This window comes from Coregonus lavaretus, assembly GCF_964263955.1.
Source record: "Coregonus lavaretus genome assembly, chromosome: 13".
Lineage (NCBI taxonomy): Eukaryota > Metazoa > Chordata > Actinopteri > Salmoniformes > Salmonidae > Coregonus > Coregonus lavaretus.
Genome location: NC_140000.1, coordinates 32,317,995 through 32,343,182, shown reverse-complemented (window position 1 = coordinate 32,343,182; position 25,188 = coordinate 32,317,995). Strand labels below are relative to the sequence as shown.

Here is a 25,188-nt window from a genome sequence, read left to right as displayed (position 1 = left end):
TACAGTTCTTCTCAAGAGGGTGTACAGACAATAAGGTTTTTAAGAATCTATCAAACAATATGATGATAAACACCAGAGTATGTGAGTGGAGCGGCGCTGGAGTGGAGCGAGGAGTGGAGCGTGCCCAATTTGACTGGAGAGTGGAGCAAGATTCCCAAAGGATGGAGTGTCGGCCTTCTCTTCCGCTCCAATAGCGCTCCAGTAGTGCTCACTACACAAGCTTAGGGCATGCCCGGCCCAGCACGCATTTGTAGTCTACTTGTGTGCTGCTATAGGCCCTTGCTTTACCTACTGTCATGGAGTTGGCTAAATATTGTCCTAAAGAAACTGATAAAACACACAGGTGTAAAATCAAGGTGACTTACAAAGATGAGGACCAAGACCAAGAGAGGGAGTGTGGTGATGTAATGTCCACAACTAAAGAATCATTGTGGAATCTGAAAAGACACATATCCCGAAATCATAATGGTGTACTTACTACATGCACATGCTAAAAGAAAGGAATGAGGTGGTTAGCTAATTAAGTGTGTCATTGTAGAAAAGTATTTATAAACTAAAAATCAGATCTCTTAAAAGGATTCCTTCATTTTTGTTCTGTTATCTATACAATAGGCCATCATTTATTTTGTTCCAATATGCCTGGCATATTCCAACTTTCAAGGAGCTTTCCATTTGGTTGGGTTATTTTGCCTAAAAACCTTTAGGCTAATCTAAAATAAATACAACTCTGCATCCCTGCCCATCCTTGCAAGAGTGGCCAAAAGGGCGTTTAACATCCCCAGTGGCTCTGCAAGCACAGAGAGGATATTCTCCGCTGCTGGCCTGCTCTCCAGGCACCATCACATGAGCCTGAAGCCACAGACTCTGGCCAAACTGGTGTTTCTAAAAAAGAATTAAAAAAGGCACTGTAGACTGAGCCCAATAAGGCATTGTTCGTTTAATTTGTATTTAATTCTAAGTAAGTCACAGCCTATATGCACAATTTATAGACTATGATAATTTAATACTACAAAATGTTGTTTAAATGCTGAACGCTTAATGTTCATGACTCCCTACCAGCCTAGTGTGTCGCACTCGCAAATGCTTCACAATGTATTTCTTTGTAGGCTATAGCCTTGAAATAATTGAAATAATACAGCCTAAATAATTCATTTCCGTTCCTTCTGAGGCTCCGTGTCTGACTCCTGACCAGTGTTTATATGCGGTTTAATATGACATGTAGCCTATTTGAGACGATGAGCGCTTCTTACATTCACCTTTTCATGTTTATTTTAATACTTTTCATTCAAATCATATGGTTTGGTTTCAATACTTCAAAACCAAATGGTAGGTCCAGGTAGTCACACAAATTGATGGGTGTTGGTTAAATTGTGATTTTAATGAATAGCGAATTTGGAGAGGCTGTTTTTTTCCCTGTGAGCAAGGAGCGGTTTTTAGCGGAGTGGTTGGAAAGGACATGGAGCCCCGGAGCTTGAGCACTGCTCCATGAGCGATGAGCGGAATTTCCGACCACTCAACTCACATACTCTGACAGACACTAATACAGTGAGTATGGTTGGGACTCAATCCTTGTTGTTTGCTCACCTTTTATAGAATACCTAATGGTAAGCTGCTGACCCTTTTATATACCAAGAGAGTTCTCAACCATAATTATCATGGCTGTCTATGTCCATTCTGACATTCAACGAACTGTATGGGGCCATAAACAAACAAGAAACCGCTCACCCAGAGGCAGTGTTTATGGTGGGTGGAGACTTTAATGTGGGGAGGCATAAAACCGTCCAACACTGGGGGCGCTAAAACTCTAGACCACTTTTATTCTACCCACAGAAACGTGTACAATAATATAATAATAATAATATGCAATTTAGCAGACGCTTTTATCCAAAGCGATTTACAGTCATGTGTGCATAAATTTTTACGTATGGGTGGTCCCGGGATCGAACCCACTACCCTGGCCTTACAAGCGCCATGCTCTACCAATTGAGCTACAGAGGACCACAAGGCCCTCCCTCGTCCTCCCTCCGGCAAATCTGACCACGACTCCATTCTCCTGCTTCCTGTTTACAAACAAAGGCTCAAACAGGAAGTACCAGTGATGCGGTCAATACGGAAATGGTCGGATGAAGCAGATGTGAGGCTATGTTCCGAGATTCATCCGATACCATTGAGGAGTTTACCACAACAGTCACAGGATTCATCAATAAGTGCATAGACGATGTCGTCCCCACAGTGAATATACGAACATATCCAAACCAAAAACCATGGAATACAGGCAATTTCCATCTGGGCTAAAGGCTAGAGATACCACTTACAAGGAACAGGACAAGGACATGGACACATACAAGAAAGCCTGCTACGACCTCCAATGAGACATCAAACATGCAAAAGGACAATACAATCTTAGAAAAAAAGTGTTCCAAAGGGGTTCTTTGCAAAGGGATAAGGTTCTACCAAGAACTGTTTTGATCAGAAGAACCCTTTTTGGAAGACAAGGGTTATTTGTAAGGCAAAGGGTTCTATCTAGAACCTTTAACATCCTAATAACTATTTTTGGAAGAAAGGGTTCTTTGATGATTCTTTGGAAGGCAAGAATGATTATTTGGAAGGCAAGAAGGGTTCTACAAAGAACCATATATAATATTTCCCAGCATGCTCTATTGCAGGGAGATTTTCAGAATTGCTTTGTTTTACTGTTATATCTGTTGTTTTTGCATTGATTGGTTGATACATTTTATGCTGCACAAAGATAAATAACATATTGTTTTCTAAACTAATCCAATCTGTTAGTAATTGGATTTATTGCACCCATTACTGAGATGGTTGTTCCAGTTTTCAATCTTCCCTACCCTGGCAGTCATTCTGAATGCAGGTTGCGGGTGATTAACAATTCTTCTTGTTGGATATCCTAACTCTAGCTGGATTCCAATAGGAATTACACTTTGCAAGCCAGCATAATATGACTTGCAGGCCTGATGTGGCCTGTACGCCAGGAGATTCCTAACACCCCTGTGTTAGAGTATAACTAGGCCCTCAAAGAAAGGCCTTATATATGCAATGTATTGTCATAAATCATTACATTTTAAAGGCTAATAAGGCTGGTGGAACTGTTCATAGTGGGTTCTAGGAAGAACCCTTCATAGACGGTTGTAGGAAGAACCCTTAGATGATAAAATGGTTCTTGGTAGAACCCTTCACAGAGGGTTCTAGGCAGAACCATATACAGGACAACAACCTCTCCCTCAACGTCAGTAAAACTAAGGATCTGATCGTGGACTATAGGAGAAAGAGGGGAGAGACCCCATCCACGGGGCTGTAGTGAAGAGGGTCGAGAGCTTCAAGTTCCTTGGCGTCCACATCACTAAGGACTTAACATGGTCCACACACACCTGCACGGTCGTGAAGAGGACACGGCAACACCTCTTCCCTTTCAGGAGGTGGAAAATATTTGGCATGGGCCCTCGGATCCTCAAAATGTTATACAGCTGCACCATTGAGAGCATCTTGACTGACTGCATCACAACTTGGTATGGCAAATGTACCGCCCTCGACCGCAAAGTACTACAGAGGGTGGTGCGGACAGCCCAGTGGATCACTGGGGCCGAGCTCCCTGCCATCCAGGACCTCGATATCAGGCGGTGTCAGAGAGAGGTCCGAAAAATTGACTGTTCACTCCGTCCGGCAAACAGTACCGGATCATCAGCTCTCGAATCAACAGGCTCCGAGACAGCTTCTACCAGCAAGCCATTAGACTGCTAAATAGCCATAATACTGCTAAATAGTCAATTAATGGTTACCTGAACTGTCTGCACTGACCCTATCTTGCACTGACCCTGTGCACACTCACTAGACTACAGTGGGGAAAAAAAGTATTTAGTCAGCCACCAATTGTGCAAGTTCTCCCACTTAAAAAGATGAGAGGCCTGTAATTTTCATCATAGGTACACGTCAACTATGACAGACAAAATGAGAAAAAATAATCCAGAAAATCACATTGTAGGATTTTTAATGAATTTATTTGCAAATTATGGTGGAAAATAAGTATTTATAAGCACTCCACAGAGCTGGGCTTTACGGAAGAGTGGCCAGAAAAAAGCCATTGCTTAAAGAAGAAAATAAGCAAACACATTTGGTGTTCGCCAAAAGGCATGCGGGAGACTCCCCAAACATATGGAAGAAGGTACTCTGGTCAGATGAGACTAAAATTGAGCTTTTGGCCATCAAGAAAAACGCTATGTATGGCGCAATCCCAACACCTCTCATCACCCCGAGAACACCATCCCCACAGTGAAGCATGGTGGTGGCAGCATCATGCTGTGCGGATTAATTTCATCGTCAGGGACTGGGAAACTGGTCAGAATTGAAGGAATGATGGATGGCGCTAAATACAGGGACATTCTTGATGGAAACCTGTTTCAGTCTTCCAGAGAATTGAGACTGGGACGGTGGTTCACCTTCCAGCAGGACAATGACCCTAAGCATACTGCTAAAGCAACACTCGAGTAGTTTAAGGGGAAACATTTAAATGTCTTGGAATGGCCTAGTCAAAGCCCAGACCTCAATCCAATTGAGAATCTGTGGTATGACTTAAAGATTGCTGTACACCAGCGGAACCCATCCAACTTCAAGGAGCTGGAGCAGTTTTGCCTTGAAGAATGGGCAAAAATCCAAGTGGCTAGATGTGCCAAGCTTATAGAGACATACCCCAAGAGACTTGCAGCTGTAATTGCTGCAAAAGGTGGCTCTACAAAGTATTGACTTTGGGGGGTGAATAGTTATACACGCTCAAGTATTCTGTTTTTTTGTCTTATTTCTTGTTTGTTTCACTCCAAAAAATATACTTTGCATCTTCAAAGTGGTAGGCATGTTGTGTAAATTAAATGATACAAACCTCCCAAAAATCCATTTTAATTCCAGGTTGTAAGGCAACAAAATAGGAAAAATGCCAAGGGGGGTGAATACTTTCGCAAACCACTGTAGCTTCCACTCTTCTTGGAAGGCTTTCCACTAGATGTTGGAACATTGCTGCGGAGACTTGTTTCCATTCAGCCACAAGAGCATTAGTGAGGTCGGGCACTGACTTTGGGCTATTAGGTCTGGCTCGCAGTCGGCGTTCCAATTCATCCCAAAGGTGTTCGATGGGGTTGAGGTCAGGGCTCGGTGCAGGCCAGTTAAGTTCTTCCACACAGATCTCGACAAACCATTTCTGTATGGACCTCGCTTTGTGTACGGGGGAATTATCATGTGGGAACAGGAAAGGGCCTTCCCCAAACTGTAGCCACAAAGTTGGAAGCACAGAATCGTGTAGAATGTCATTGTATGCTGTAGCGTTAAGATTTCCCTTCACTGGAACTAAGGGGCCTAGCCCGAACCATGAAAAACAGCCCCAGACCATTATTACTCCTCCATCTAACTTTACAGTTGGCACTATGCATTGGGGCAGGTAGCGTTCTCCTGGCATCCGCCAAACCCAGATTTGTCCGTCAGACTGCCAGATGGTGAAGCGTGATTCATCACTCCAGAGACCAATGGCGGCGAGCTTTACACCACTCCAGCCAACACTTGGCATTGCGCATGGTGATCTTAGGCTTGTGTGCGGCTGCTCGGTCTTGGAAACACATTTCATGAAGCTTCCGACTAACAGTTATTGTGCTGACATTGCTTCCAGAGGCAATTTGGAACTAGGTAGTGAGTGTTGCAACCGAGGACAGACGATTTTTACGCGCTACGTGTTTCAGCACTCGTCGGTCCCGTTCTGTGAGCTTGTGTGGCCTACCACTTCACGGCTGAGCCGTTGTTGCTCCTAGACGTTTCCACTTCACAATAACAGCACTTACAGTTGACTGGGGCAGCTCTAGCAGGGCAGAAATTTGATGAACTGACTTGTTGGAAAGGTCGCATCCTATGACGGTGCCATGTTGAAAGTTACTGAGCTCTTCAGTAAGGCCATTCTACTGCCAATGTTTGTCTATGGCGATTGCATGGCTGTGTGTTCAATTTTATACACCTGTCAGCAACGGGTGTGGATGAAATAGCTGAATCCATCAATTTGAAGGGGTGTCCACATACTTATGTATATATAGTGTTTCTACCTCAAATACCTCGTACCTCTGCACATTGATATGGTTCTGCTACTCCCTGTATATAGCTCCATTCTTGTGTATTTTATTTGTCTTGCGTTACTATTTTATTTGTATTATTTTTAAACTCTGCATCGAGAAGGACGATAAAGTCTACACCACTTGTATTCGGCACGTGACAAATAACATTTTATTTTATTTGTAAAGTACATTGTACTTGACTGTTAAAGGTAATTTACTCTTGAGCCAACATCCGCAGCATTTACAGTGAATGTGGTGTCCACAAACACTGTGAATATTGCCTTTAATAGGCACATTGTTGACAGGGCAGCACGCTTCTCTATAACCCTGGCCTTTGTGTATGGATGACAGACTTACCAGTATATCCATGGGAAAAGAGTTAGTCATGCTACTTTGGGACGGCTGAGTGGAGACATCTAGCATGTGACATCAAAGACCCATTTAAAAAAAGTGGAGCATTACCCCCCAGTGTGCGCTCTCCTCTCACCCTGTGCATCATAGCCAACAGTCTTTCTCCTAGTTATATGTTTTATACACACATTTTCTGTCAGCTTTGAAGATTGGATTTTCCCTCTTAGTATGACGGGGTCATGGGAGCAAACATTGGTAATGCCCAAACCCTACCCAAGACACCCCTAAGAGTACTATACAAACACAAACACAGCAGATATGAGGTAAACAATAATTTAAACCATTTTATTTTATCATCATGTGTATTTTGACTCGTAGCTATCACATTCATAAAGACATTTTCCCTTTTACATTAAAACCACAATCACCATTGTCTCGATGATATTGCACTTCTGTAGTGTCCTTCACTCCCTTCCTGGACCCTGGTCTCCTGTCACTTCTCCCTTGTGCCCTATGTCCCTCGCCCTCAGTCTCTCCACCACGTCACAGTTTGCATGACTGCATGGTCATGGCGTCCTCGGGCCAGCGGTAAGAGTCCACGGCAAACTCGTCATAGTCAGTGCTGTAGATGAGGGAACGCACAAAAGCCTCCTTATCCTCAGGCTCCGGGCACAGCGTCGCCATCTTGTGCTCATAGGCATACTCCACGATCTGTAAGGCACACACACACCACACACACACACACACACACGATAGTTCATAGGTGTACACTGTATGCACTGAGTAGAATACACAACATTAAGGAAACCTGCTATTTCCATGACAGACTGACCAGGTGAATCCAGGTGAAAGCTATGATCCCTTATTGATGTCACTTGTTAAATCCTCTTCAATCAGTGTAGATGAAGGGGATGAGACAGGTTAAAGAAGGATTTTTAATCCTTGAGACAACAGACATGGATTGTGTATGTGTGCCATTCAGAGGGTGAATGGGCAAGACAAAAGATTTAAGTGCCTTTGAACGAGGTATGGTAGTAGGTGCCAGGCGCACCGGTTTGAGTGTGTCAAGAACTGCAATGCTGCTGGGTTTTTCACGATCAACAGTTTCCCATGTGTACCACCACTCAAAGGACATCCAGCCAACTTGACACAACTGTGAAAAGCATTGGAGGGGGGTGTTTCTAATATTAGTATGGTGTTTCTAATGTTTGGTATACCCAGTGTAAGTATGAAGACCTATTGAGGGTATGGAAGCATGAAGACCTAAGGAAATGTGTGTGTGTGTGTGTGCGCACTCACCTTTACAGCCAGCTTGAGAGAGACATCTCTGATGGTGTTCAGGGGAGGGTACAGTCTTCCCTCCGACAGATCCTTCTCTGTCACCAGGTCAGCAATGGTCTGTCAGAGAGCAACCAAATGGATGAGTTAAGCACACACAGTCACAAACAGATATTCTGCTTACTTTAACACACACATTTTACTATAAATAGTACTGAGACGTTGGAATGCACTTGAAATAAAGTTACATTTGTTTAGATATTCTATATGATGTACTGGCTAGGTGGGCATGAGGGCATAATGGGTGGCAATCAGTGTAGATAACTAAGACTTGACATTCATCCCACCCTCCCCCTCCTGCTGTTGCGCAACCGTCCTCCATCCTCAGTCTCCCTCATTGGCAGGCTGAGTGTGGATCTCATATGTGAAGCTTTAATCGTCTCCCATGTCCGCAGAGCCAGGCAGCACAGAGCGAAGCGAGCTGATAGGCTGTTCTTGTGCGAATGCCAATGAGAGGGTTTCAGTTTGGGCATTTTTTTCGATGGGTTATTGACTGGGCTCAAAGATATTATGATATTTTCCATGCCACTGAGCTGGGGATAGACATGAGGACATTTTTAGTGATTTCCTTTATTATCTGTAAGCGCAGACTGGGTTTCCCTGTAGTGTTTTTGCAAGGAGTGGCGCAGTTGTCTAAGGCACTGCATCGCAGTGCTAGCTGTGCCACTAGAGATCCTGGTTCGAATCCAGGCTCTGTCGTAGCTGGCCGTGACCGGGAGACCCATGGGGCGGCGCACAATTGGCCCAGTGTCGTCCAGGGTAGGGGAGGGAATGGCCAGCAGGGATGTAGCTCAGTTGGTAGAGCATGGCGTTTGCAACGCCAGGGTTGTGGGTTCGATTCCCACGGGGGGCCAGTATGAAAAAATTAAAAATAATAATAATGTATGCACTCACTAAACTGTAAGTCGCTCTGGATAAGAGCATCTGCTAAATGACTAAAATGTAAAATTTAAATGTATTCAATGTAGTGTTTTTGCGGACTAAAGTCTGTGTGAATGCTGTAGTATTTACAGTTAACTATAGTATAAATACTGTAGTAAAATAACTAGTATATACTATAATAATTAATGTAGTGTTTTTGTGGACATTACTGTAGTATTTACTATAATGTTTTAGTTGTATTATCTTTGACATAGAAGTGGAGTCTTTCTCCTTCAGGAAACCTACTGGAGAAATACTACAAGAGCAAATTGTATATAACCTGTAAGTAGGACTGGGGTCTGAACATATAGTTGGGAGCTTCAGCTCTTTTCTATACCTGAGGTCTATACCTGGCATGTAGGTTCCCCACAAATGGGTGGCACAAATTGCGACATGGGGGAGGGGAATGAGCAGGGTATATGCAAATTAAATACTGTACTATTTACTATAGTTTAAAAAGTGTAGTGTTTTTGCAGACAGTGCTTTTTTTGCAGATAATACTGTAGTGTTTACTATAGTATTCTACAGTTTACTATAGAATTCTATAGTAAGTACTGTAGTATTCTATAGTAAACTGTAGTATTTTTCATGTGGGGTCTCCAGGAAAGAGTGAAGATGAAGAGGAATGAAGAAAGAGGGAGAGATATGGGGGAAGAATTATAGCAAGATCGAGTTGAAAAAATAGAGGAAGAGATACGGGGGCAGAAAGAGAGAGATATTGAGTTGGAGAAAAGACATGAAGAGAGAAGGAGAAGAAGATATATACTAAAGGAGATAGATAGAGAGGGAGTTCACTAGGAACTGACAGAGAGAAGGGAAGAGAGAGTCAGTTGAAGAAGAGAGAGAAGGCCAGATATAGGGAGGAAGGTACAGAGAGAGAGTCAGTTGAAGAAGAGAGAGAAGGCCAGATATAGGGAGGAAGGTACAGAGAGAGAGTCAGTTGAAGAAGAGAGAGAAGGCCAGATATAGGGAGGAAGGTACAGAGAGAGAGTCAGTTGAAGAAGAGAGAGAAGGCCAGATATAGGGAGGAAGGTACAGAGAGAGAGTCAGTTGAAGAAGAGAGAAAAGGCCAGATATAGGGAGGAAGGTACAGAGAGAGTCAGTTGAAGAAGAGAGAGAAGGCCAGATATAGGGAGGAAGGTACAGAGAGAGAGTCAGTTGAAGAAGAGAGAGAAGGCCAGATATAGGGAGGAAGGTACAGAGAGAGAAGGCCAGATATAGGGAGGAAGGTACAGAGAGAGAGTCAGTTGAAGAAGAGAGAGAAGGCCAGATATAGGGAGGAAGGTACAGAGAGAGAGTCAGTCGAAGAAGAGAGAGAAGGCCAGATATAGGGAGGAAGGTACAGAGAGAGAGTCAGTCGAAGAAGAGAGAGAAGGCCAGATATAGGGAGGAAGGTACAGAGAGAGAGTCAGTCGAAGAAGAGAGAGAAGGCCAGATATAGGGAGGAAGGTACAGAGAGAGAGTCAGTTGAAGAAGAGTGAGTTGGAGGGTGTGTGTGTGTATTATTTTGATATTTTAATGAGTGCCCTGTCACCAAGCTATTTGAAAGTCAATTAACTGATAATTGGATGGATGCACCACCTCTGCGGTGGTGAGGAAAATCTCGTCGGTGACGTGTCGGATTGCACAGGCGGTGACGCCCAGGCCGACTCCAGGGAACACGTATGCATTGTTGCCCTGGCCAGGGAAGAACGTCCGCCCATCAGGCAGGGTCACGGGGTCAAATGGACTGCCACTGGCAAAGATGCCCCGCCCCTGGACCAAACACAAGAGTGTCAAGGGTGTCAACACAGGAAAATATATTATACTGTGCATATACTGTACATACACACTGACTCAACCCCTCTCCTCTCTAAATTAACTATCCCCCAGGGTCGTTGTAGTAAGTACAATATGTGCTCTTAATCTATTTATGGAGTGGCTGCATGGCCAAACTCTCTGGATGATCTCTAAACAACTGAACCTTCTGTAGCATGTGCGTGATTACAGGCTACTCCGGCGAAAACGCAGGACGTTCTGCTGCCCAGAGGTGGATTACTGGCAAATTTCAATCGTGCTGTCAATCAAATTGTGTGGTGTTGATCAATGAGAAGCGAAATAACAGTTTTGTGGTTAAAATGCAGACTGTTTAGACTGTGTCCTGCTTATGTTTGTGCTACTGCAATATCCTAAGTTACAACAGACAGAGAGGGTTGTAGCCTACATCCTAAATTGGCCTACAAAATATATATACACAGTGAGGGAAAAAAGTATTTGATCCCCTGCTGATTTTGTACGTTTGCCCACTGACAAAGACTTGATCAGTCTATAATTTTAAATGGTAGGTTTATTTGAACAGTGAGAGACAAAAAAATCCAGAAAAACGCATGTCAAAAATGTTATAAATTGATTTGTATTTGACCCCTCTGCAAAACATGACTTAGTACTTGGTGGCAAAACCCTTATTGGCAATCACAGAGGTCAGACGTTTCTTGTAGTTGGCCACCAGGTTTGCACACATTTCAGGAGGGATTTTGTCCCACTCCTCTTTGCAGATCTCCAAGTCATTAAGGTTTCGAGGCTGACGTTTGGCAACTCGAACCTTCAGCTCCCTCCACAGATTTTCTATGGGATTAAGGTCTGGAGACTGGCTAGGCCACTCCAGGACTTTAATGTGCTTCTTCTTGAGCCACTCCTTTGTTGCCTTGGCCGTGTGTTTTGGGTCATTGTCATGCTGGAATACCCATCCACGACCCATTTTCAATGCCCTGGCTGAGGGAAGGAGGTTCTCACCCAAGATTTGACGGTACATGGCCCCATCCATCGTCCCTTTGATGCGGTGAAGTTGTCCTGTCCCCTTAGCAGAAAAACACCCCCAAAGCATAATGTTTCCACCTCCATGTTTGACGGTGGGGATGGTGTTCTTGGGGTCATAGGCAGCATTCCTCCTCCTCCAAACACGGCGAGTTGAGTTGATGCCAAAGAGCTCGATTTTGGTGTCATCTGACCACAACACTTTCACCCAGTTCTCCTCTGAATCATTCAGATGTTCATTGGCAAACTTCAGACGGGCCTGTATATGGCCTTTCTTGAGCAGGGGGACCTTGCGGGCGCTGCAGGATTTCAGTCCTTCACGGCGTAGTGTGTTACCAATTGTTTTCTTGGTGACTATGGTCCCAGCTGCCTTGAGATCATTGACAAGATCCTCCTGTGTAGTTCTGGGCTGATTCCTCACCGTTCTCATGATCATTGCAACTCCACGAGGTGAGATCTTGCATGGAGCCCCAGGCCGAGGGAGATTGAGCGTTCTTTTGTGTTTCTTCCATTTGCGAATAATCGCACCAACTGTTTTCACCTTCTCACCAAGCTGCTTGGCGATGGTCTTGTAGCCTATTCCAGCCTTGTGTAGGTCTACAATCTTGTCCCTGACATCCTTGGAGAGCTCTTTGGTCTTGGCCATGGTGGAGAGTTTGGAATCTGATTGATTGATTGCTTCTGTGGACAGGTGTCTTTTATACAGGTAACAAGCTGAGATTAGGAGCACTCCCTTTAAGAGTGTGCTCCTAATCTCAGCTCGTTACCTGTATAAAAGACAACTGGGAGCCAGAAATCTTTCTGATTGAGAGGGGGTCAAATAATTATTTTCCTCATTAAAATGCAAATCAATTTATAACATTTTTGACATGCGTTTTTCTGGATTTTGTTGTTGTTATTCTGTCTCTCACTGTTCAAATAAACCTACCATTAAAATTATAGACTGATAATTTATTTGTCAGTGGGCAAACGTACAAAATCAGCAGGGGATCAAATACTTTTTTCCCCCCTCACTGTATTTTTGGAACTTTAGTTTAAATCGCCGCAGGGTTTTTATTTCAGCTGTTCAGAAATATGAGGCAGAAGTAACCCAAGTAACACTTGAGCAGAACGTAATTCCTTTGTTTAGCTCTGGGGAAGAGGCGTCCAGGTGGGCGGGACAGGGGGCGGAACGCAGTGGTTCGATTTGGTCATGCAGTCTCAGCCATCAATTTAACCAGTAAACACAATACATTCACTTATATTAACTTCTGTACACATACTGTTCAAGCACAGTGCTGATCAAGTGTTGAAGTATACAGACACTTCAAGACATTTGCAACAACACACTTCAGACCCACTCCAGTACCTCTGTGATGGTGTAGCACTGCTCGGCGGTGCACTCTGCCTTGCTGGTGGGGTTGCTAAGGGCGAAGATTATCGGCCTCTCGTTAAACGAGGCCATGTCCCTGATGATTTCCTCCGTGAAAGCTCCAGAGATGGCTGCCACACCTAGAGAGCAGGATCGTATTCATTAGGCACCAAAAGGAAGAAAACGGACCGAAACAGAGAGGGACTACCTGAACTTAAATCCAATATGAAACGCTCACTTTCGTTTTCCGTTGCAAAATGTTTTGCTACGGCGTATCCTAATGAATAAGCATTAACCATGCAGACTACCACAGCTTCTAACCCAGGGGTGGTAAACCATCTCTATCCACCTGGAGAGATATTGAGTAATTGGAATTTCAATGAATCTCAGTGATTTACTGGATTGTATTGAATTGTAACCTGCATAAATAAAAGGTTAAATGAAAATGCAATTGACCCCCTCACTGCCCCATCAGTGAGCTGATTGGTGTATTACCTATGATGGCTGTGGGTTTGAGCTCATGTACCACATCTACCAGATTCCTCATCTGCTCATGCTCGTGGGCAAACCTCTCCTTCTCATGGGTCAAGTGGTCTCTGCCCTGAGGGTGGGAAGAGAGATAGTTGGAAGACAGATTATGATGGAGCTTGTTTCTACACATGCCACCTGGCAGCTGCCAACAACTGATGCTCTCTTTGATGATCTCTGAAATAAATACATAGAGGGATTCAAACACAGACACACACACACACACACAAAGAATATCTGCAAGAGCCAAGGATTCTGAACTTCTCAAGGGAAAGTGGGTTAGGGGCTTCAGTGGAGTCAAGTGCTATGTGTTCTGGTCACTAGAGGGCAGTGTTGACTCAGTGCTGGTCTACAGAGTTGGTGACAAATGCCCATCCAGCTTGCCAAAGGCTCCATGGAGTTAGTGACTTTACCAGAATCCTATAAAGTGAATATCAACAGGCACCACCAATCTGTCTGCCTGTCTGTCGGTCTTTCTGCCTGCCTGAAAGCCTCATCACTTAGTTTATCAAATAAGGATTACTTCTATAAACAATTCCCTCATCTTGTGTTGTGTCAACATGGGGTCAGAATGACCTTTTCAAGACAAACAGACTGTTCTGAAAAAGGTCATACAGTGACAAAAGCACGGACACAATACCAGCTTCTGGTGTAATTGCGTGTGCACTGTGCAGAGTTGTCCTTATCATTGATCTAACAGAATTGACTCCACAAACATGCCTCAGATGGTAATCTCTGGGTAGTTCTTCAGTCCCCAGCTACATGTGGATCATGACAGGGCTAAGACTGTGGCAGTTCTCTGTTGTAAGAAATGCAATACTGTTGGCTGTGTCAATACAACAACGGACTCAAAGGACTGGTAGACAACCAGGCTCAAACCCACCTACACCCAGGCAGCATCTTGTGAAACCCTTAATTAAATGCATAACACATCTCCAGTTTTTCATCCCATGATGTCTTGTTGAACTATGAGAGCTACTACTCTTATTCAGACTCATGTCTGTCTGTCAGTTCATGACCAATGATGTGTAACAAATATAATAATAATAATAATATAATATGCCATTTAGCAGACGCTTTTATCCAAAGCGACTTACAGTCATGCGTGCATACATGTTTTTTTTGTTTTTTTTGTGTATGGGTGGTCCCGGGGATCGAACCCACTACCTTGGCGTTACAAGCGCCGTGCTCTACCAGCTGAGCTACAGAGGACCACAACAAACAAGTGTTGCGGTCAATTCCATTTAAATTCAGTCAATTCACGAAGTAAACTGAGACTGTCAGTCATGTCACACATCATGAATATATGCAGGTCTTTAGGTCAGGACAGTGGAGGCTCCAGACAGAGCTGTGTCTACTCTACAGGGACTGAGTGACCCTGGCCGAATGGCCAGAGCGGAGGTACTAGGATCACCTTGACGATGAGGCCCTTGGAGTCAACCATCCAAATCTTCCTCAGAGCCTCGTCTTTGGGGAGTCCCTCCTTCTCCATCGCCATCGTGATGAGGTCAGCTATCCCCATCGCGGCCTGGGGAAAAGAGGGAGAGAAAAGGGAGGGAGAGAAAAAGCAGATGTGATAGGAATGCCTCTGTGCCCCACCATTCACTTCCCTGATCAAACAAGGAATAAGTCCCCTGAGTTATTGTCATCTTGACTCTAGTTATATTAATGCACACCTTCTATTTTGTGATTTAATTCAATGAAGGTCCGTGAAATGCTTGAAAGGCTCAACAAGTCCCTTTCTTCTGTTCTCAGCACAATAACCCATTACTATAAATGCACTCATATTCTACACATTACCATCTACTTCTCTTTCAATACAAAGTGGTCATACATCAACATGGAAAACACATGAAACAAGGCATTTTAAAGAAGATGGGGGGTTCTATAGTTCACAGTCAGCCAAGAGCCCCCAGAGACTAAAAGCCATTCTAAATGTCTCCCCATTACAAATGATTTTGTGCTAATCACAGTTTTATGGCCATGTTCTCCTGTTTATTAGAGACAGGGTCTGTTGAGCACAGCCTAGTGGTCTACTAGACCTCAATAAAAAAGCTCAGTGATTGGGAATGGGAATTTTAAGCATTGGTCTGTAGTTATTTCTGATTATGTCATTAGGGGCAATCAGTCTGCAGTGTTTCTGGGCAGAAAAAACAGGATTGAATTTGCACATTGACATGAGCTCTGCACCCACCTCCCCTGCACCCTGGAACACAATGGTATGGTCTGACATCTTGCTCTTGGTGACACGAAGGGCAGCGAGTAGGCCGGCCACCGCCACTGCAGCGGTACCTGAGGGGGGTTTGGGGGGAGAGGGTGAAATATATGATTTAGACCTGCAAGTATGAGCATTCCTCAAGTGAGTTACTATTGCAGTGAAAGAGAGAGAGAGAGAAAGAGAGCGAGAGAGAAAGTATAAAAGACAGAAAACTGAAAAAATCTAAGATTAGACATATTACAGAGCCACACCTTCACACAATCTTCTCAGTACATCATAGGGCTTGTACAGTAAAAGTCAATTTGCCCTTTATGTTGTCTGCAGTAATAGCAAGCAGATTTACCGAGACAGCGAATTAGAGATAAAATATGGTTTAGATTAGCCTGCAGAAATCACAACGGCTACCAGGGCTAATTTCTGGGGGAATTGTAGTTTTATTTGACAGACGAACTAATGGCTCCTTAGACATGGTGTGACTGATACTGTGGTCTCATTAACAGAGCGGAAACAAAAACTAGGGTTGCATCCCAAATGGCACCCTATTCCATATATAGTGCACTACTTTTGACCAGGGCCCATAAGGCTCCGGTCAAAAGTAGTCTACTATAGAAGGAATGGGGTGCCATTTGCGACGCAGCCCTAGTCTGGAGTCTCTGGACTTACTGTTACATTACTGTTGTTTTCCACAGGACTCTATCAATCCAAACCCACTGGAGAGAGACGGATCAGGGGCTCGGTGTGGTTGAATGAGATTTGAATTACTGCTCTATGACCAAGCTATTTGGAAGTCTGATTTAAACTGATTGATTGGATAAATGGGTGGGTGGATGGATGTGTGCCTGTGTGCATTGGAGAAGAAAGAAAAGGAGGATGTTTGATCGAGAGGGAGTTTGAGTGCATGTGGTGTGTGGAGTGGTGTGTGTGTGTGTGTGTGTGTGTGTGCTTGTGAGCACGTTATCGAGTCTGTGCAATTGATATTGGCGTTTTGCAATTGAAGTATACGTGTACCTTGGATGTCATCGTTGAATGTGCAGTACTGGTTGCGGTACTTGCTCAGCAGACGGAAGGCATTGGTATTGGCAAAGTCCTCAAACTGGATGAGACAATCCATTCCATACCTGTGGACAGCCAAGTCAGATAAGACAATATTCACATTCCTTTTTCTAGTCATCCACCACAGAACCAAGAGAGTTCAAACAAAGGAGAGAGCTGAAAATCAGACTAATCACTTCCAGGACTGTGATAATGTTGTGCATCTACAGTACAGAGGAATGTTACGCGCACACACACACACACACACACACACACACACACACACACACACACACACACACACACACACACACACACACACACACACACACACACACACACACACACACACACACACCTCTAAGTAGCATGAGCTATATAGTGCATTGCCTCTGCCTGTCCCAAGTCCCTCTTCTACACAACAGGAATAATAACCTTCACAGTTCTGTCCTGGAGAGGGCACTCATTCACTGTTGAGGAGCTCTAGTTACATTTGAAACATGTGGAGTGTGATGCTGTATGAGCTTGGTGTGGTTATGCATACAATGTATATGACTAATTATGAATGTAAATAAGCATGTGTCAAGGTGTAGGCTGTACCATCCAGCAATCCACTTTGTCAGTGACTTAGGCCACACAAATACAGTAAGAAACTTGGTTTTCAGGACTGATTCTATGACAGGCTATTTGTCTCTGTTTAGTGACCAATCCTCAAAAACAGCTGTTACTAGACAGGTTAAATGTCTGTCAAGAAGGGAGATCTACTAGCTACCACAAAGGAACGGAACCACTATAAAACCCTGTGTAATGGTAAGAATAGTAGGCCCACCTAGTAAATCATCACCAGTCTACTTTACAAGCTAATCCCCAGTCCACATGACACCCTGTTCACCAACATATATGACCTCGTCATACACTAATACAAAACCCTACAAAAACACGATACACAAAAAATAAGAAGTGTATTATGACTTGCTAAAATAGCCTAATTCCCATGCTCTCTTCCGCAGTGCTGTAAATCTGTGAAAACAGTGTAACATAAGCTCTCTACTAGCCAAGCCCAGTGCCACACAGATACGATAGGGGTAGAGGGAGGGAGAGGCTGGGTCATGCACTTCTAATGAAAACTCAAGGGCTCGCATTTCAGCCGCATGGCGCGGGAGGAAATTGGGGACAGGTCGAGCAAACAGAGAGACACCAGCCCAGAATATGGACCTGTCAATCATGAGTGCAAGGAGAGGGAGAGGTGATGTGAGTTTCACCCCCTTGTTCTTTATGGATCTTTCTAGCTCCAATTAAACTTGGTTGTCTCTCTCCATTATCTCTCTCTCCATCTTTCTGGTGAGCCCCACCTCGTCATACCCGGCATATGGAAAAGATTCCACCCCAGCATTTCCGCAGCTTATTGTACAAATCACTAAAGAGGTTTCCCAGTTGGCCTTCTGCTGCTAAAAAGCTTAAGCCTCCAGGGCAGGAGGAGGAGGAAGAAGCGAGAGGGGGATGAGAATTGGAGAGGGAGGATGAGAGTTGGGCTTCAGTGATAATAAAACTTTAGCTCCAGATCAGAGAGGTGGGTTCCATCACTGTGTCTGTCTGTCTGACCCTGTATTCATCCGACTCAGCCATCGGTGATACAGCACATACTGTAAGTGATGATTTACGTAGGGAATGACTGAACGAGTGCTCAAAACGAGCACAGCAGGACTGTGCAGAGAAAATGTGTTTTCTATCAGGCAGAGAGGAAAGGAAAGTGCTAAAGCAGTGCAGCGCTGACTACGTGGAGGACGCGAAAAGCAGCCAAAAAGGCACCATAAACTTTTCATTGTTTCAGGGCTGCGGGAGAGGCGCACAGCGAGAGAGGCGAGGATGCTGTCGCCACTGCAGCACCACTACCGCCCCCTACCGTGCTTTAAATGTGTATCGCTACGAGGTCACCTCAGTTCATCCAGAAAAACAGCTCTTCAAAGTAGGTGGTTTTGGAGGCAGAGCATTGTGGCTCTGTAGCTCTGAGACAGACGACAATCACGCAGCTCTCGTGTTGCATGTGACAAAATCATATAGTAGGGTGTGGATAGCTTCGAGTTGAAGCACAGACTGATTTATCCTGCTGATAGATAGTACATGATCCACACAGCTCTGTTATTGAATTCTAATTAGGAGGACGGAATGGCCACAATCAATCAATCAATCAAAACCAAAATGAGAATATTTGTGATGGAGGGAGAGACTGAAAACAGTGACTGTGTTGGATCAGTCTTGGCTAGGGCCAAGCCCCTGGTCCTCAGGCAAAACCAATAGAGAGAGGGGGAGAAAAGGGAGAGGGAGTGAGGGCTAGAGGGGAGTTAGGCCTGAGGGCTAGAGAGGGGTACCTCCGACCAGAACAAACCCCCCTGGTATGTATTGACCCCCATTGTATTAACGATTTTCATTCTCCCCTAAAGCCTGTTGTCTTTCCCTGATGCCTGACGTCAATGGGCCCTGCACTCCCACAATGCAACTCTCAGCCTACCGTAAAACACCCAAGACAAAGAGGCTGAATCTGCTTTAGGCGAGAAGCCTCTAGAAACTACCAATACGCCACACCCAGAGATGAGTAACATGTCTAGCAGTAATTCCTAAGTGAGGTTGAAGTGGAGAGAACACATTAGTCTCTCAGTGAGGAGGGAACAGAGAGAGAGCGAAAGACAGAGAGAGAGAAACAGAGAGAGATGAGAAGACCTAAAGGTGTTGAGAGGAGCTCCTCTACCCAGTGCTAAATCAGTCCATAACTCGATGATAGCCATGAGATATTGGGGAAGATGGCTGTTATGGAAAAAAGGAACAATACAAATCCATGTAATCTGACTGTGATTTGGCAGGGGGAATACTCTCTCTCTGCCGGTCACTCCAGCTCCACTCCTCAGCTCCTCTGTCAACTAGACTGTCCACTCAGACTCCTAGGAGACAGGCTGCAGAGAAAACTGGAAAACACTCCATCCATCACTGTGGATGAGAGGGACATAGTGGAAAAAGTATTCCTCCTTGCACCTGCTTATGGAAGTGTTCACAAGACAGTTAATCTAGCCTGGTCCCAGATCTGTATGTGATGAATAGCCAACTCATATGGTCGTACAACAACCATAAGAGTTGGCTTCAAAGCACAAACAGATCTTGGACCAGGCGAACCACATCATCTCCCTGGCACAACACACACCTGTGAGCTGTGGTCCTCTGTAGCTCAGCTGGTAGAGCACGGCGCTTGTAACGCCAAGGTAGTGGGTTCGATCCCCGGGACCACCCATACACAAAAATGTATGCACGCATGACTGTAAGTCGCTTTGGATAAAAGCGTCTGCTAAATGGCATTTTAATTAATGAATTATTAATTAAAATAATATTAAAGCTAAGGCTGTGTGTGTGTGTGGCCCTGCTGAAGAGGCTCAGAATAGGTCTGGGTTGCTTACGCATGGCTTAAACTGTACCACATCAGGCCTTACCCAAAAAAATCAGTGTTCCGAGGAAAAGTTGAAGAAACACACCCAGTAACGTAATGCAGATAAATATTTATGTGAAAATGTTCTAATATAGTTGATTTAAGCTTACATTGTGTAAATAACTCCAACACATCTAGTGAACTGTCAAGCATTATCAACATTAGATGACATATGCAAGATAAAGAGAACATTTGTTAAGTGGTTGATCACAGATTGTTTAATCGGATTTGCGTCTGTAGCCTATAGCTAGAGCTATCTTAAAGAATGTGAGTCACAAAAATGTAAGAATTTAATTTAATTATTGATTAAAGGGTACAGTGGTATTTCTGTAGATTGGCTATAATCAATTCAAGTGTACTATTGTGTATAACTTCCTTGACTTGGTGACATCATCATGGTGACATCATCATGGGTTGGCATGGTTATTATTGCTAAGCGATGTGAGGTTAAGTAAAACACAGTGTGGCGTTAATAGCATACTACTGTGCTATCACAACAGTGTTGACATGGAAGGTTGACGTAACCCCCTGACAAGAATGTAACTAACCAAAGTACATATTGGCTAGACTGTGGGAGTGTGGCTCCGGTACATTTTAATTTGAGATTAAGATACAGTACCTGCATAAAGTTACATGTGGAGAATGAAGGAAAGACCTGCTGTTGCCACATTATCTGTGCTTGATACTGTATGTCTGACATTGTTTATCTCAATGGTGATATGTTATAGTGACTAAAATGGTTGTCAACGCTACCATAGAAATTGATCAATGCCTGACGTCACGAGACATGATGGTATACCGTTTTTTTTAAATCGCTTTGGTACTATTTTCACAAGTATGTGGTAAAATTTCACAACTCTTAGCACAAAATTCTAAAAGATCATCAAAAACATTAAGCATATTTTCAATTGACTAAGTACAACACACAAAATCACACAGAAACTTTTTCACCAAACCTAATCAGTGTTTCATCTAGAAATACCTTTCATATAAAGTAATTGCCCTTCACAATGCAATGCTCACAATACCTTCCATATGATTCTCTTCTCATTTGTTTAAATACGTTTGACCATCACTTAATCCAACTGCGCATAATGCTTAATCACTTAACAGTTTCTTAAACTGGATTTTGAGAACTACAGATATAAAATGTGTGTTTGTAAAGTATAAACATCTAAATTACATGTATGATACATGATAACCATACATAATGACTACTCCATATTGCTAATTGATATCAAATAGTGGTAACCACAATTGGTCACCATATTTAAGGGGGTGTGTGAACACTTGCAATTTATTTCAACATGGAGCAGGATAGACAGCAAGGGAGAGGAAGAAATCAAAGAGCTCGTGGACAAGGGGCCGTCAGAGAGGGTTTCTTAGCAAAATGTTCTCATGATCAAATTGACCTTTGATCTTTTCAAATTGGTGTGAACTAATCTGGCAGCCTCTGCCATTGTAAGGCCTCTGTTTACCACATGGTCAACGACGATGGCCCAGACTTCATTAGACAACAGTTCCCAATGTGGCATCCATCGGCATACCAACAATCGCCCGCCGTTTGAAGAGGCACCAGGTATCTATGAAACACATTTACCTGGAGCCTTTTGAGAGAAACAACGACCTGGTGAAACAACTGCGGGCCGAGTATGGTACAGCACTATATACTGTATTACTGTTACTATTTGATGCACATACTACTTCACAATATCATATTGGAACCACACTGTAAAAAATAACTAACCAAAATATATTTTTATAGGGTGATGGTGCTTGATGCTGCTGTGAACCATCACAAGTATATCTTTGTTCATGAAGCGGGCTTCAACCTGGCCAAAACTCGGCGCCATGGGCGGAACCTCATCAGCCAATGGGCGACCATTCAAGTGCCTGGACAACGTGGGGGAAACATCTCCATGTGCGCATCTATCTTTGAAGATAGTGTTGTAGGATATAGGTAATTACTTGGATCCTACAACGCTGCACACCTCATTGTGTTTCTCAATTAAATTGAGCAGGCCTGTCAAGGTGAAGGGATCACCTATGGCATTGTGTGGGACAAATGTCAGGTTCCACCATGCAGAGGTGGTTTAGGCATGGTTTGGGGCCCATCCCCAATTCGTGATCCTATACTCTCCTTTCCACAACCTTATTGAGGATTTTTTTTCAGCATGGAGGTGTAAGGTGTACGATCGCCATCCCCATGATTGTGCCACCCTCCTTCTGGCCATGGATGAGGCATGCGCCGACGTCAATGCAGACCAATGTCAAGCTTGGAATCACCATGCCAAAAGGTTTTTCCCACGGTGCATGAACAATGAGGATATTCACTGTGATGTGGATGAGAATTTATGGCCCAATGCTCAAGACAGGCTTGTTGCAAATTAATGCGTGCTAAACGTTATGTTATAGTTTCATTTATATAATTTGTTTCATTACATTTCTTACATTTGATTACAGACAGTACACCTATGTTGCAATTATATCTGAAAAATAAAAAGTTTTTTGCATGAATGATTGTAGAAGTTGTCTCCTTTGATCACACATTGGATAGATATTATGGAAATTATAGATTTCCGGCCAATTTTGTTGGGTAATGTAAGTGTATTGCCTAACGTGAAAACAGTGTAATCTACTGTAATTTACAGTACTGTATCAAATTACTTTCAGAACTTCTAAGGGCGATTTGAAAATTGCATTGTTTGCTATTGGATTAACTGGTAGCTAAAACAACTAAATTGAAAATATATAATTATGTTGTGTTTTGGTGATTAAACCAATGTTCTCATTACATTTCACAATAAACTTATATTTTGAATCAATGGTTGTGTGGTGAGAGATGTTCACAATCCAAATGAATGCACAGTGACAGGTTTTGAATGAAAGACTGGCTGTGTTACAAGTGTGACCAGTTTGGAGTTGTGTACTAAGAGTTGTGAAAATGTACCACACACTTATGAAAATAGTACCAAAGAGATAAAAAAAACTGTAATAGGTCATATTCTAGAAGGTGTTATTCTAGAAGGTTGGAGTGTGTTAAAGATGCACTATGCAGAAATCACGCCGCCATTTCCTAGATGCTAAAATTTGAATAGTTTGCCTAATTTCAGTTTACGTGACAAAACAAACAAGTATAGTGTAGAGAATCATTGTACCATCTAAACCGCTGTGAAATATATTTTCATAACCCAAAATATTGTATTTTCAGCTGTTTGAAGATGGTGTACAAAATCGAAAGTAAAAGAGCAAAAACAAAACTTAAAAACGGGACGCATAGAAATAACACACAAGAACAGATCTACTGCTACTTAGACTTGCTTTCAATGAGAATGACAGATCTAACATTTCTATGTGAATTTGGTCGGGTCGTCCAAAAAGTTATATGTCGCAGCTTTAAGTGAAGGGTATCAGCAGTTAGTGAAGGGACATTGAAGAGGCTAGGTGAGAGATATGTTCGGATGTTTCCTATAATAGGCTACATCTAGCTGGATATTTGATTACGTCTACTATGTCTTTTTTCATCTTCCTATTCATTGTATGGGTTAGAATCAAGTGCAATTGTTAGAATTGTGTGTCTTTTTCATTGTCTTGTGTTTAGGCATATGTGTGTTTTGTCACATTGTTATAGAATTTGCACTCCTTTGGTAGCAACACATACGTTTGCTTACACTCAAAACCTCTCTGTCTCTCCCTTAGAGAACATTTATTAGAGAATGAAAAAATACATTTGCTATGGAGGAGGACGACTGGTGTTTCAGTGAGGAGATGGGCCTGCTAGAGAAGCAGGAGAGAATCTTTGAAAAATTATGCAGGCTAATGCGCAGACTCATGATGAGACACGTACCATTCAAAATCCAGCTTAGTAGAGGCATGAGGCTGGATGGAGAGAAAGGAAGAGAGAAGGGGTATGAGAGGCTGGAGAAGCCTGAAAAGAGGAAGATCGGCAAGAAGATGAGGATGAGGTGAATAGAATGACAAAGAATCTGCAGATGATGTTAGAGGAAAGAGGGAGAGAGAAGAGAAGAAAAAAGGAGGGAGGATGAGTAGGGAGGATGAGAGGAAGAAGCAGAAGGGGATATGGGAGGTGGATAGAGAGGAGTTGATGGAGGGGGAGATGAGAGTGAGCCATCAAGAGAACTGGAGGAGAGAAAGAGGATTGCGGAACTGATGGCCATCCAGAATGACGGAAAGATGGAGAGGTCAAGTTGGAGTGTGGCAATATCCAGACAGGAACAGTGAGGAAATGCAGAGAAAGGAATTCAGTCTGCAGGAGAGAATAAGTAACAAAATGAGGAAGACATGTACCTGGAGAGGATAATGGTACAAAGGACTGGGATTGAAGCAAGGGGCAATGCAAAAGAGGAAGCGGCAGAAAAGAGCAAGAAGAGACACAGAAAACAACTGAATAAGACAGAATGGTTTATCAGGAGAGAAAGACAGTGGAGGAGAAGAAAAAGAGCAGAGGAGTACAGAAAGGGAGTGGAAGATAAACTATACAGGAGGAGATAACAAGTGTGGAAGAGGTGATAAAAGAGATGGTGATAAATGACACAGAGAACTTAAAAAGGAAAGAGAAAGAGGAGAAAAATATCGCCGAGGAAGACATGGAAAGCAATAGTCACGAGACTGACTATAGTGATAGCCAAGATATTCCAGATTCCATGAGTGTGGAAATAAACAAAAAAGATCAGGTGTGCTCGTTCAGGGCTACAATAAAACTGTTAAACGTCTGGGGGTCCCTGAGGAGTGGTTTGAGAACCTGCCGTAGAGGAAATGGAAACGACCAAGACCATCCAGTAATGTGTAAAGGTAAAGAGGCTCTTGATGATATTCAAATTCATTCCTTGAGGGTTGTACTACTGGGTTTACTACTGGCTTTGCTCATTGAGATCTGCAGTACTTTGTTTGGATACCTGCAATTGGATAGTGTTAAGCTCTAAGTCTTAAGTAACAATTCTGATGTTTATGTCTCTTTATCATCCTCTCAGATCTCTCCATCTTCTCTGTAGGGAAACACAGACAGTGGCCAAGGCCTCTCCAGCCCAGTAGGTCTATAGGACATCACACCACAAAGGTAAGA

The 25,188-nt window shown here is 43.4% G+C and overlaps 1 protein-coding gene across 1 annotated transcript in view; it reads right to left on the bottom strand.

Moving 5' to 3' along the window:
• Positions 1 to 6,771: 6,771 nt before the first annotated feature.
• LOC311139875 (NADP-dependent malic enzyme-like) overlaps positions 6,772 to 25,188 on the bottom strand; it is a 130,497-nt gene continuing 112,080 nt past the window's right edge. Inside the window, exons 7-14 of the mRNA XM_084174866.1 lie at positions 16,610 to 16,719; positions 15,578 to 15,675; positions 14,798 to 14,911; positions 13,351 to 13,456; positions 12,853 to 12,995; positions 10,293 to 10,466; positions 7,752 to 7,850; positions 6,772 to 7,163 (exon numbers count right to left, since the gene is read on the bottom strand). Of these exons, the coding sequence (XP_084030992.1) occupies positions 6,996 to 7,163; positions 7,752 to 7,850; positions 10,293 to 10,466; positions 12,853 to 12,995; positions 13,351 to 13,456; positions 14,798 to 14,911; positions 15,578 to 15,675; positions 16,610 to 16,719 (1,012 nt within the window). The 3' untranslated portion in view covers positions 6,772 to 6,995. The remainder of the gene's footprint in view (positions 7,164 to 7,751; positions 7,851 to 10,292; positions 10,467 to 12,852; positions 12,996 to 13,350; positions 13,457 to 14,797; positions 14,912 to 15,577; positions 15,676 to 16,609; positions 16,720 to 25,188) is intronic.